General features: G+C 41.0%; 1 protein-coding gene across 2 annotated transcripts; it reads right to left on the bottom strand.

Moving 5' to 3' along the window:
• Window positions 1-9,960: 9,960 nt before the first annotated feature.
• On the bottom strand, window positions 9,961-12,971 carry acp5a (acid phosphatase 5a, tartrate resistant). Of its 2 annotated transcripts, none has more exons than XM_050044442.1 (6): window positions 12,819-12,971; window positions 12,210-12,300; window positions 11,893-12,092; window positions 11,667-11,791; window positions 10,482-10,827; window positions 9,961-10,396 (listed from the first exon to the last, which is right to left on the bottom strand). In XM_050044442.1, exons 2-6 carry the CDS (start codon window positions 12,298-12,300, stop codon window positions 10,157-10,159), a joined length of 1,002 nt encoding a protein of 333 aa, XP_049900399.1. In that variant the 5' UTR covers window positions 12,819-12,971; the 3' UTR covers window positions 9,961-10,156. The 2 variants fall into 2 exon arrangements, with proteins under 2 accessions (XP_049900399.1, XP_049900400.1); XM_050044443.1 differs by lacking the exon at window positions 12,819-12,971 and adding an exon at window positions 12,423-12,502.
• Between the last annotated feature and the right edge of the window lie 1,105 nt (window positions 12,972-14,076).

The raw sequence follows: 14,076 nt of genomic DNA, 5'->3' as shown, positions 1-14,076 counted from the left end.
CAAGTTTGATACTGCATGACAACAGTGTACAAATTAGGCCTGCACAATTAATTGAAATGATGTTGAAATCACAATAAAGCCAAGTGCAACATTCAAACCACAGGAGCTGACATTTTTAGATAAAGGTAAAATGTGTCACAACAAATCATTGTAAATGAAGCACTGTGGTGCTGCAGAGAAACCTCCCCCAAGACAGCCTACAAATCATTTCAGACAAAAGGTAACAAGCTTGACCCCAGCAAAAATCACATCATCATCAATTTTAATTATTTATTTTTTCAGTAAAAATGAACTGCAGAATTACTAATCCAACTAAAATCATGATTCATGTCACAATGTCTTTCAAAATACTTGCAGTAATATTGTTTTTGTATAATATTGTTCAGCCCTAGTACAAATATATATTGATGCACTTTGGAGCTTGTGATGGCAAGAGTAAACTTTTTTTTAATTATTTTTTTTATAAACTGGGATGCAGGTGTTAGTTTGGTTTGCTCCAGCATTCATTAAATATGAGGGGTGTGTCTGCACATTGGGACAGGATTAGCAAATGCCTGAGACATCCGACTCTCTGAATTTTTGCTGAATTACAAAAAAACACAGGGCTGATGAACCTCAGCATTCAGTGCAAGACTCTCAATTCCATAAACTCATCGACACAAACATCGATTCTCCTCTCATTAAAATTAAATGCATGTTTTGTTCAAAATCAAATCAAATCAAATCAAGTGATCTAAAAAGCATGTTTAGAAACAACCACAGTTGACTAAAGTGCTGCACAATAAAATTATTTAGATAAAACTACATAACATGGTAACAGCAAAAAGCAATCAAATAAAATAACAGTACTATTCCACAAGCATGCACTAATAAATGAGTAAAGACAGAAAATAAAACACAGAAGAGTAATATGTGAAATATGAAATATAAAACAATGAAACGCTAAGGACACTCAAAGGCCTGAGAAAACATGTGGGTCTTAAGCTTAGCCGTAAAAATGTCTACAGAGGGGGGAATTGAAAATGGTTAACTGTTCCAAAGCTTTGGGGCGGCTGCTGCGAATGCTCTGTCGCCGTTACCCCTGAGCCTCGATCGCAGGACAGCCAGGAGCAGCTTGTCTAAGGATCTGAGAGACCCGGGGTTGGAAATGGGGCAGAGTTGCTCAGAGATGTATTTGGGTGCCAGGCGATGATTAAACTCAGTCCTACACAACTCAGTCCTACACTTGACCAGTAACCAATGCAGGGATGCCAGTGCAGGTGTGATGCTGTCTCTTTCACTGGTACTAGTTACAATTTAATACAGTGTTTTTAACATTATGTGTGGTTGTTTTTCGTATTATTTTGTACCATTTATGGTGCTCAAAAAGAAAACTTTTCAGGACATTTAAGTAAGGGTGAATAAGGGTATCCTGCTCTAACAAAAACCTATGTTGTCTTTAAAATAAATATTTCTGAAGTAACACAAAATCCTTTTCAAGCAGTCTCTTTAAGAGATGGAGCACAAGTGCTGGAGTATGTCAGCAAGCTTGCTCTTAATTTCTGCAGCAGCTCTGTGTGGTATCTAAACAAGACAGAGAGGGACTTTTGGGAGATAAATCATTATGTAACACAATTCTCAATCCGTCCACAGACTGTTTGCTGGGCCCCCTCCATGAGGATCTGAAAAAAGATGGGGAGGTGGAGGGAGTCAGCCCTCTGCACATGCCACCTGCCCTCAGCCACTCCCACCCAAATGCCTTCCACGTGTGGGACCAGGACGACATCATCATCCCCATGCCTTCCACAGATGAGGGCCCGCTGACCAGTCCTCTGATGTCCGTCATCCCGTACATACCTTCATTTTTTCCCAACTCCGGCAATGTCCACAGCCCGTCCTACAATCATCCAATCCCCAAGGAGAGTGATGCATGAGGCAGCATAAAGGAACCAAGACAGTTTTTATACAGGGCATCTCTGTGTAGCACTCCCTGTGATTTATTAATTTACTTGAGCTTCTGGCACATCTTTTACCCCGATCTATTTCATTAAGGAAAAGTTTATGAATTTCTGGGAAGATCTCATGAAAATCAGTATGTGTCACAAATCCAGACTTGTATCAATACATTTGATGCTTTCCACACCTGACTGGGATCATACACAAGCAGTGATGTATGGATTTACTTCTGTTGGAGTAACTGATCTCTGTGCTTGAACAAGACAGAAACAAATAGTTCATTCTCTCAAGATCAGAGCCTTGGACATGCAGCGGGACGGCCTTCACTTGTTCACTTTCCCTGTGGATTTGTGCCAAGTCAGCATCATGACTATTTACCTTCTCCTGCCAGACTCACCTCTTACATAAATCCATGCTGTTACATATGTCTTTATGTGGGATCTTCGCTTCATTAGACAAACTTCAAGTGGAGTTACTAGGAGCTTGTTAAGATATCTAGCATATAATAATCCACTTATATTCATTAATTATTCATTAATTAATCAGTCCATGCTTGGCCGTGAAGAGGGGTGTGTGTCTTTAACTCCAGTGAATAACAGATTCAGCCAAAATCACATCTTAAAGGGACCTCCAAATCAAAAATACATATTTTTCGTCTTACCGGTAGTGCTATCTATCAGTCTAGATTATATCTGCTGTAGAGATGTCTGCCCTCTTGCCAGTATAATGGAGCTAGATGGCACTCAGCTTGTGATGCTCAAAGTGCCAAAAAAATACATTTGAAAAACTCAACAGTAATGTCTTTTTCCAGAAATCATCATTTTCAAATGTAGTTTTTGGCACTTTGACACAACAAGCTGAGTGCCATCTAGTTCCATTATACAGGAGAGAAGGCAGACATCTCTACGGCCGATATCTCCAACACTCTGCAACCCACAGCAAAACAATATAAATAGCTAATTAGCGCTACAGGTAAAAGGAAAAATAAGTGTGTTTGATTTTGGGGTGACTGTTTCACTGAGTGATATCTAAATGTATTATAAAAATATATTTTCAGAGTATTTGCCAGAGGAGAAATGATGAAGAGAGCAGTGTGCACATTACAGGAGAGCCAAGCGAGTTCTTGTGACAAATAAAGATGAATACTAAAGATAATGTTTGCTGAAACGTGTGTCAATCTTATTCCGGTACTAAATCTACTTCTGGCCCTCAGGAGGATCTGCCAACTAGCTAATAGGGTGAAGTTAATTCAATCAGTGGAGGTGAACATGTTAACGTGACTGTGTGATGGCATTTAAGGACAGGCACAGTATGCATCAGATAGGTTAAAAATAAAATAGAAACCTCACAAATAGAGTGATCATCTCCACTTGCCTATTTTATATAAGTAATAATAACCACAATAATTAAGTGGTAAAAAGTGTGACATAAGTTATGGCCTTGATATAGGTATGTGATTCACACGAGTCATATCTGTTAAACTGTTATATAAGGATATGGTTTGTTTAGGATGCAGCTGCAGAGGCATGCAGCATTCTCTGTCTTTGCTTGTTGGCATTGAAAAAAGACACGCACTGTTACACAACTCAAAAACACAGATTTCAGGGTTTATTTTAAGCAGGATATTGGCTGAGATGCAGAAATCCTGGGATATTAAAAGTGCATGAAGGCTGTGACATCACACACATTTGCACAGCATCAGCACTTTCATTCATTTCTCATTTGCCCTCTGTTTGTGCCCACGACTAAAAGAGGGGATTACTCCACCTCTGGTGTCTCACTTTGGACAAACATCAAAATATAAACATTAGCTTTTTGTTTTATTTAATAATTTTGGGGGACTGTCAGTGAGTTGTTCATCCCATCTGTGAAACCCGCAGTGCCCGTACTCAGCGAGGGATGGAGATTAGGGAGAGAAGATTAGATGAGCAGCTTAGCCTTTAATACGGCATCCTTTTATTACTTTTGAGCCGTGGAATTAGATAATCGGACAGCAGCAGCCTGGTCCGAGCGGACCAACTTCTCAAACTTACATTGTTATTCTGCTTGTGTGACAGGATTCATTGGTTCGGGGCTGCAGGGTGCACAGACAGCGGATGAAAGAGTTTCAGTGAGCCAGCAGTGGGGAGCAGCAGCACTGTGTTGCAGAGACATGGAGCGTATTGTCTCTAATAGGCGAGATGCCAGGCAAAATCAGCATGTTGCAATTTAAATGCAACTTTTAAACTTTTTCAGCTCTGACTTGAGGGAAGATAGAAGGTTTGCTAATCCTATTTCCTAATGCAGGAAATCTTAGTGGGTTTAACGCCCCGCTGAGATGACCAGGAGTTCTCCAGATGGTGCAGAGGGGTTAGAGCTGAAGATAGAGCCAATAAAGAAAGGTCAATCTGTGAGGAAGTGATACACCAGAAGGTTACAGACCCTCTGCGTCACCCTTTAATCAGTGTTACGTTTTTAGGTTTGCTTTTGACCCTGGGTATTTAGGTTGCAGATTTTCACACAATGCTAATTGACCACAGGTTTAAAAGCTCTCTTTTTTTGGGATGTTAAAAGCAATCTTGCAGATTTTCACTTATTGTTTCTCAACAATGCTCTGGTGAAGGTGTGGTTAGGTTTCAGCACATAATCTAATTTTGGCTTAAAACACTGACATTTGGTTGCTCAGACGCCACTGGGAAACACAACAATGTGCCACAAAAAAGATCCAGGTTTTGTGCCACAAACACTGGTGGATATGCTGAGAGGGATGGCCAAAAGACCTCCTATACTGATGTATTTTGGGCTCTAACAGTGGTCTGCAGCTTGGCATATGTCTCGGCCAGGTGACATACCATTCACCATCCCCTCAACCTCTAGATGACAACGTCAGCTTAAATATGTCACTTTAGAAACGCTGATATGATACATATGAAATGTGCAAAGGTAACATATTTGTGGTGTGCAGAAACGTATGCCAACATTTTCCTCTGGCGACTGGGCTGGAAAGATCCTCTATTGTGTCTCTGTTGGTAAATGATGATGCAAATGAGGTCAAAGCAAAGCTCAGGACGTACTGGTACATATCCTACACTACATTACTGAAAAAAAAAGCTAATGAACAAACACTACATTAACATAGAGGCTGGGACATGTGAGCTCAGGATTACTGCACTGCAGGTTAGGACATTTGGTGGCAGGCGAGGAAACAAGTGAATCTACACTTGTCACTCAGGGTTTGGACGCTGCTAAAAACTGCTCAAGAGCTAATGTGGTCATAAAGTGTACGGTTGTGCTGAATAAGTGCATCAGCAGAATATAAGAAAGGTAACATTAGATGAGTATGTGTCTGCAGCTAAAAGTCTTAAATTAAATGTTGTAAATATTAGGCCTTAATAGTCATTAATAGTCTAAAATTTTAATTTGTGCGGTCTTAATTGCCACATATACTTTATATAGTGTTGTATGTCCATTTTTAATATCCTTTTGTCAAAATGAGTCAAGCTTTTCTGTGTCAGTACACATTTCTGATGTTACAATTCTTCAAACCTACCACTGCACCTAATACTGTCCCTTTACCTGTTGGCAAAATATAGATCAACCTAATTCATGCATAAAACCTACAGCTGCACAGGACCACATGTACTATTTAGATTTATTCTGACATGCAATGCTTAAATAAGAAAAATATGTCTTAAAATCTGTCTTAAATTTGGTTAAAAGTGATCTTGAAAAAGTTTTTAAAAGCATTACATTTAAGTGTCTGATACCTGTAGACACCCTGGTTACAGAGGGTAAACAAAATACATGATTGAAATAAACTAACCACTACATGGCTTCCATTGTGTTGCATGACAATTAACAGTTTCAGAATCAGCCAACTCCATCCTGTACCTTGTTCTTCACATTTCTGTGGATTAGTTTCAACATGTGAGCTTGTTCCTCTTTGTCAGTGCAGCTTGTCTCTGTTGAAGCTCTGTTTGGGTTTCTTGTGTTACTTTGAAGTGTCATGCATGAAAATGCTGATTGTAAGCAGCTTTGATCATATAGTTCACATAACTTTTAAGAAACGACTACTGAGTTAGACATCCAGCAGTGTTACAACCTTTACTTAATTGTCAAGGGGAACATAAGGAGTAACGTAACTAGATGCCCCAAACCTTTGCAAAAAAACAATTTGTACACTACAACACCAAACATGTCTAATGGTGCAAATAACACACAGGACAAAGTATCAGCAGTAACATTGTCAACACCTTACTTGTGTGTGATGTCTAAATTCTACTCTTGGATCAGTAACGTCCAGCACACCAGTCTCTGGTTATGTGTTTTAACAGTCATTTACATCTCTTTCAAGGCATTAACTCAACACAGGTGTACAGCAGACCACACCCTAAAGGGGTGTAAACTCTCATAGCCTCCATGGAAAAGTTAAGAAACAGAAGACAGAGTCCCGGGCCTAAAAACTTGAACAATACACAGTCTAGTATAGAGCAGATATTTTGATCTATGGCACCAGGTTAACAGAAAATAGTGGCGTTGCACTTATATCTTAACTTAATATTAATCCCTTTTCTACATGGTGGGTTAGGAAATGACTAGGTACATCTGGATTTGTGAGGCCAGATTTGACCATTAGATATAGAAATTTATGCACATCACCCAAACAGGGTTACACATCTGGTTGAAGAACACTAAGGTTGTGGTTAGTGTAAACCACTGCAGCAGCTGGACTGGAACCCATATATAGCTATGGTTTCCTTCTAAATGGTGTAATAGTTAAGCTGATGCTGCTTACAGAGCAACATAAGCATTCGGAGTCATGTTTGTGTCCATGTGGTGAATATAATTCAATATTCATCCTCTTTTAGCTCTGCTTTAGTCTCCACCAACTCCTGAGGGAAATATCTGGCTCTTCATTTTCTGTAACCGCATATCCTGTGTGCTGGAGCCTATCCCAGCTGACACTGGGTGAAAGGTAGGGTACATCCTGGACAAGTCGCCAGACTATCGCAGGGCTGATATAGAGACAGACAACCATTCAAGCTCACATTCACACCTACGCCAATTCAGAGTCACCAATTAACGTGACAATTAACCTTTGGACTGTGGGAGAATGCTGGAGAACGCGAAGAAAACTCACGCTGACACAAAGAGAACATGCAATCTCTGCATAGAGGGGCTCCCCCACCCCAGGCTCAAACCAGGAACCCTCTAGCTGTGAGGCGACAATGCTAACCACTCACTATAAACTTAAACCACTTTAATCATGAATTTAAACAGTTTGTTATTTACTGTGAACCCCTTGGTGCACCCACTGAGGACCCCTGCAGGTGAGAGGTCAGCTTTTATAGTTACTGTAAATTCAGAAAGTGTCTAATCATCCGTCTGTCTGGCATGATGTATAAACATGACGAGCAAATGTGAGGCTGTCTTTTGCTCTGCAGCAGGTTTACGTCAGCCAGGGTTAAGTGATCCTTAACGGTCCTTTGCCCTCAGATGACAGCTTAACCTCAGCCAATTTCTTATTGGCACTGACTCAGTTCACAGCTCTCAGGTTGACAATGCGTAACGGAAGTGGACTGTGATCTCATCCTAGTTGGATCAGGACAACACACTTCAAGAGTCAGTAACCCTATAGTAGCCAGACTGTGGTTAAGACAAGGAATGGCATTTCCTGACATTACACAATAAGACATTATAGCGTGTCCTGGCCTATTTGGGGGTTTGTGAATCTATTAACCAACATACAGTGGTTATTTGCATAAACTCTACATGTATTCTTTTCTTTATGTGGAATAAAAAAAGTGTGATTCCAAAATCCTGCTTACATAATGCAGAAATTAAAGAATGTAAAGCTAAACAATTCAACATGTCAGCAGTGAGGAGGGAGAGAAAATAGTAACCCGTCTGTTCTGCTTTGCCCCCAGGTTGATGTCGTCATTGGTTGGCTGAGTTGATCCTGCAGTCACTGCCAATCTGTTGTCACTCAGCCTAATCCTCTGTTGGCAGGCCAGGTGGTTCTCTGTGCTGGACAAGTCTTGACCTCTCCTGTCCTCCAGCTAACCATGTCGGTATTTGAAACTCTGCACATGGGCTTCAAATATAGCATAAAACCACTGCATGTCTAGTCCATATATTTAAAAGAATACTTCACTCACAAAATGACAATTTGTGTATCAATTAATCATTGCATGTTACCTAAAACTGTGTTTTTCTTTCATGCTTCCACAGCGAACGAAGAATCCAAAAAAGGCAAACATTCTTTGCAGAAACAGCAAAACTATATCAAAACATCCTTTACAAACTCACACAACTTGTGCAGTATAATCCAAGTCTCACTGATCCAGTTGTGTGCTCAGTACTTCCCAAATACATGCACTTTCGCTACAGCTTTACAATATAAAACACTTTTACCTCGCATGAGTTTTACAGATGAGTTTTAAATCATAACATTAAATGGGACTTAGATTGTACTGCATGAGTTGTGTGAGAGTTCTTGCTTTGCTTGCTATGCTTTTGCTGTTTGGTTCCCATATATTCCAATTCAGGAAGAATATTCCCATTTCTTGGATTCTCCGTTCATCTCGGAGGCATGAGAGAAAAGGAAAACGTTCTTCACGAATTCAAGGTAACACACGGTGAGTGATTGATACACAAGTGGTCATTTTGTGGGTGAAATATTACTTTAAGTGTTGGGTGATTGCGTCCAGATTTGTTAAAGTAGTTACTATATTTGAGACATTTGCAAAGGACATAATGAAATGAAGTTAATTTGTTAACTCAGGTTCAGGAGCAGGGCAATGCCTCAACCACACCTCTAATTACCTGCCAAGCCTACTTATACCTGGTCAACCCATCCTGCTCTGTTTGCCTCAGATTTCTCGACCCACCTTCCCTTTCCCTTCCCTTCCCTTCATCCATCATCCTCCTTACCAACATTCCGTCTTCCTCTCTTCTACCCTCGTCTCCTCTTATTCAAACCTCTCCCATGTCTCATTCTAGGTACCGTCTGGGGGGCTTGTATTCAGCTCGGGTGAGAAAATACCTGAGACAGAACCCCCACACTGAGTCTCCCTCTGCCCAATCTCCAGTACATCCTCCCAGATCAACCTAACAGAAGACATCCCTCTTCCACCTTCACCTACTTACATCCATTCACCAGTCCTCAACACCTCCTGAATTACAATTAAACATTTGAATGACACAATATTGTGGCGTGGTCCTTGCAAGTGAAAATGTGCACTTTAAAGTGAATTCTAAAAAACACCTCTTATGCCTTTTTCACCCCGCAAAATGGTTTTCCATAGTTCAAAAGAAAATTAGGCAAAGCTACAGTCAGATGATTAGACTCATTTTGTAAAAGGGCTACTGCTGGACTCACCCTTGTAACTAATCTAAATCAAACTGTAAACTATAGTTTTGCACCAACCCTCTTTCCAATTAGTGATGCGTGTGCCAGATCCCACCTCACAAAACATCTTATTTTTCACAAGTTGTAGAACTACAGTGTTGGCAAGCTTAGAATATACAAGCCTTAGGAATTTTTATGGCTTAGATGTGCAAAAGTTAATGGCATATGGTTATTAAAACATCACCTGACTGAACATGAACAGAAAAATGCAGCCACTGTGTAGGTTTAATCAGCAATACTGATATCCCAACAAGTTTAGAGGGGTACTGTGAACACCCACCCTCAAGAGAAGCAAAAAAGCCATTTACTTTGTTGACAGGAAGTGCAGTGCATGACTTGGGTTTCAATAGAGAAGGTGTCAGCTAGATAAATGTAGCAGACCTGACAAGTGAATGCATTGATCATTTTCCTGCTGACCTGAATTCACCCATGCCTCACGCTGAATTCCGATTTCTGCACAGAAACTTCCTGCACTAAAGCAGATCCGTTCTGCATTGCATTTGCAGAGGACACCAAGCACTTCTATAAACCACATGTCAAAGATAACAGGCGCTACAGCGAGCAGCTTATCATTTGACGAACAAGTCTGTGGTAGAAACGTCAGCACCACAAGTCACAAGATTAAGATGGACACATTCTTAACAAACCACATTTATTCTTTTATACAATAAATTTACATGTAAAACAAGTTGATTCTGTTTAAAATATGTGTTGTGAATTGCTGTGAAATATTAATGCCAACGTTTAAAAACAGGATTAACAGCCATTACTTTGATCTCAAAGCAAACTGCAGACTAATTTGTGATTGACAACTTGACCGCTCCTTGACGTCTACTCAAAGTTCCTTTGGGAGAGGACAGTGCGATAGAGAGAAGTGCCTTTAGCCTGGTAGAAGGTCACAATCATCTTGTTCTTCGTGACTTCTGCATGGACGAAGCCTCCTAGTGTTGAAGCCTGGCCCGTGAAGAACTTCACAGAACCTTTGGGGTTACGGTTCCAGTGACGGACATCGGGGTCCAGGAAGTTTCCAGCACCGCTCACCACGTAGCCAACACCAGACTCTTCAATGTACTGTATGGAGGATTAGATGGGATTAAAGGGAAAGCATTGTTGCAGATTTATACCCAAAAAAAAAAATTTCAATGCATGAACCAACCTGCAGATTGTGGTCATGACCGCAGAGGTAAGCAGTGGCCTTGTACTTAATGAGCAGAGGATGAAGCCGACGCAGGAGACACTCTGTGGGCCCGTGTTCAGACACAGACCACACAGGATAGTGTCCGGCCACCAACAGGAAGTCTGCCTTGGACCGAGCCAGTCTCTCCTGCAGCCACGCCAGCTGACGGTTGGCATCCACGGCATGCAGGGGGCCTCTGGGCTTTTCATCCACAAAGTCGTCAGAGTTACCGCACAGCATTATGGTGTCAAGCATGATGATGGTCAGCGTCTTCCCAGTGTTGGGGATGTGGAAGTTCAGCTCATAGTAGTAAGCGGGGAACTTCCTAAGAAGGTAATGGAGAATGTGACCGTTTGAGAACATTTCAAACACAAACATTTAGAAACAATTTTTCAACCTGACTGCTATTTCCCCATGTTTGTGTCCAAGTAACTAAATCGCAGCAATTTCTGAAATTGGCCCAGTGTTAAGTTAGAACAGCAAAAAAGGCTTCAATGCAATCCCTGCAGGCAATTGAGCACAGTCAGTGTACGTCCAATAAAGTGCTTGTTTTTGCCATTTACAGGCTCAGATTGCTCCAAGTGTCACATTATGAAAATGATTCTTACAGAGACCGACCCATTTTAAAGACTGAAGACATTTGTTTAACCAGATAGACTCCATTTAAATAAACAGTAATTTTATTGTGGTAAAACACTTATTAAAGTAGACAGAAACAAAACTCAAAAGCCAGCTTGGTTCATTGTTCCACTGTTCAAACAATGACCAACTCTGGTTTGGATGAAATAAACCCTTAATTCACCCAGTTGGATGTAAAAACATGCTGGCTTTAAACACTTAGATTACTGTTTATTTAAAATGGAGTCTGGTGTGTTTGAGGGCAACGATGGCCAATTCTGGTTTAACAAAAAGGCTCTTGCTCTTTGACAAAAAGGTCTCTTTAGTGATCCTTTCCATGCTGTCCTACACTTGAGTAATCTGAGTCTTCAGTGGCAAAAACAAGCATGAAAACTGACAGTGCACGAACACCAAGTAGCTACATTGGAGCCTATGTCCCTTGCTCAGTACCACAACAAATAAACTTTCACTTACATATAAAACATGGGACAATAGGGTCCAGGTTAAAACAAAAATACCAAAGTAACCCTTTAAGTTGGCCCTTACCATCTGTTAGATCTGTGGCTGTAGTCGATCTGGGCTTTGACGTTCCCTGCGTGGTCATGATTGCCAGCAAGCACATACCAGGGGACTTGGAGAGACTTTGCCGTGTACACAGACTCAAAAGTTTCCTGGTAGATTCAGCAGAAAACAGGGTTTTTACTTCCACGATAATGCTTTAAAATCAGTTATTTTTAAAATCATTGTAGAAGATAAAGTTAACTCAACTGACCTGAAACCGAGGAGAATCCACACTGTCCACACCTTTGTAGTAGAAGTTATCGCCAAGGGCCAGAACAAAGTCAGCTCCCATCTGCTCTGCTATTTTGCTCATTTCTCGAGCAGTAGCCTTCTGCACAGCGGTGACATAGGGGGGATACGGCACTCCACCCCAGTCTCCTACAGCCAGGAATTTGATGGAGGTTCGGTTTGCTGTACAGGAAACAACCTTAAATTAAACCTTAAGAGCTGACAGTCTGAGAGGCCTCACACAGATACAGAGACAATGACTTTCAAAGATTATGAAAGCCCATGTGGGGTGATACTTACTGCTGGTTGCCCCCAGGTCCTCAAAGGCAGCAGGATAGCAATAGGCCACAGGAATGGCAGCAATTAAGATGGATATGAGTGTTAGCGCCATCTTTAAAGAGAGACAAACACAATCAGACAGTTAGCAGCAGAACTGAACAGCTCAAATTGAGAACAAGACATTTAGCCATAACCAAAAATGAAAGTCAGCACACGAACAACACAGAAACAAACCACAGCTGCAGCTGCAGCAAGCGTGTAAGCCTACGCTTCCTCTTTGCTTCCTACTTCTCTACACAACAACCTGATCTCATGCTTTTATGCCTAAAGATGACTTGTGATTGGCTGCAGCCTGAAGCAGACATGCCCCAGCTGGAGCTAATAGAAGCTAATCAAAGCAGCCATGTCCATGAGGCTGAGAGGGTCAGAGGTCACAGTTTCATGTCTGTCAGAGCATATCATTGCATTGCTGCTTCTTTTAAATAAGACACTCTGCTCACAGTATCTAACATCTCCATCCTCCCCCATCATAAAGAAAACAAAGCTGACAAGAAACACGACTTTCCCAGAGTAGGTGTCAGTGTGCAGAGATAAAAATGTCAGACAGTTAAAGATAAAGACAAAACTCACAGCTGATAACTGGTCAGATGTGCTCAGGATGACCTGATGGGACACTCTCCGTCCTCGCGGCGCACCTCCTGCCGCCTTTTATCAGCATTTGTGGAGGAGAGGCTGCAGGATGACCAGCCCTGAGACACGCCGCAGGGGCATGATCATTGCTCACACCCTGACTCAGTCTTGAGACTGCAGGGTCATCTGTACCACATGTGATCCGCAATGGTTATTATAGCTGGTGTCCAGACTCCACTTTTCCACTTCAGTGTTAATCACTGTTTTCCTTCTTCATTTTATTCTGTCTCCGTGCTTCTATCTTTTAAGATAATTTGGGAATAAGAAGTCTTGCTTGTATTTTGTTTGGTGTTTTTGTGTGTGTGTGTGTGTTATTAAACTTGGGTTTTCACTAATTCCTTTTCCTATTTAACTGAAAACAGGACTTACCTTATAATATCTGTTGAACAGCTAGAAGGCCACTGATGGTAAATTATAAACTGTAAATGTGCTTTTTGCAGCCCTACATCGAGCTATCAGTCGAAGACAAATTTTTACATGCATGCACGCCAATGCAGATAACAGCAACGTTCAGAATCTACTCATTTGTTATCTTGCTCACACATGCAGGCCTGAATAAAGGAGCACTCCTCCTTTTTTTGCACATGAAGTTTATTTAACTTGTTTGAAGAAGAACGACTCAGCCTGTAAATACAGTTGTATATAGTACTGTATCGGGTCAGGTGACCCACAATAAAGGTGATGCGTGGGTGGTATTTTGTCTAAATTTTATTTGCGGGCTTGGTTCTGGGTAAAACAAAGAACATGCAGATTGGATATTGGGTGATTAATAATAAAAGTATTAAAATAGATTTAAAAAAACTGAATTAAGTAATTGTTTTATTGTTTTAATCCTCTGACGGCTGGCTTTGTGTGTCAGCTTGGAACATGAGAGATGCTTTAACAACAGGCACGTTAACTGTGGAGATGCACTGCTCAATATTATGAGAATATACAATCTATAAACAATATAGATTTAAATAGGATTTCCATAATGACCTTTGTTTTAAAATATATAATCTTAGTGTCACATGCATGAAATGTACTGAAATTGTCTCTTTACACGTGCTGCCTAACTGACCTATTTAAACAGTGCATGGTTGTTATAGGATTTGCAGTTTCAGGTCAGGCTTCAGATTCTGTGCTCAAAGGTCTGGTCGGATTGCAGAAATACTCGGTCATATGTGCCGGTGGCAGGGCAGGTGCAGTATTGCATGTC

Source organism: Epinephelus moara, chromosome 5 (genome assembly GCF_006386435.1).
Source record: "Epinephelus moara isolate mb chromosome 5, YSFRI_EMoa_1.0, whole genome shotgun sequence".
Taxonomy (NCBI): Eukaryota; Metazoa; Chordata; class Actinopteri; order Perciformes; family Serranidae; genus Epinephelus; species Epinephelus moara.
The sequence above is the reverse complement of the archived record's forward strand: the minus strand, read 5'-3'. Positions and strand labels throughout refer to the sequence as shown.

Coding starts and splice junctions, on each gene's coding strand:
- acp5a (XM_050044442.1), bottom strand. CDS start 12,300: ATGGCGCTAACACTCATATCCATCTTAATTGCTGCCATTCCTGTGGCC. Junction 12,093..12,209: donor GGACCTGGGGGCAACCAGCA/GTAAGTATCACC, acceptor TTTCCTGTACAG/CAAACCGAACCTCCATCAAA. Junction 10,828..11,666: donor AGCCACAGATCTAACAGATG/GTAAGGGCCAAC, acceptor TTACCTTCTTAG/GAAGTTCCCCGCTTACTACT.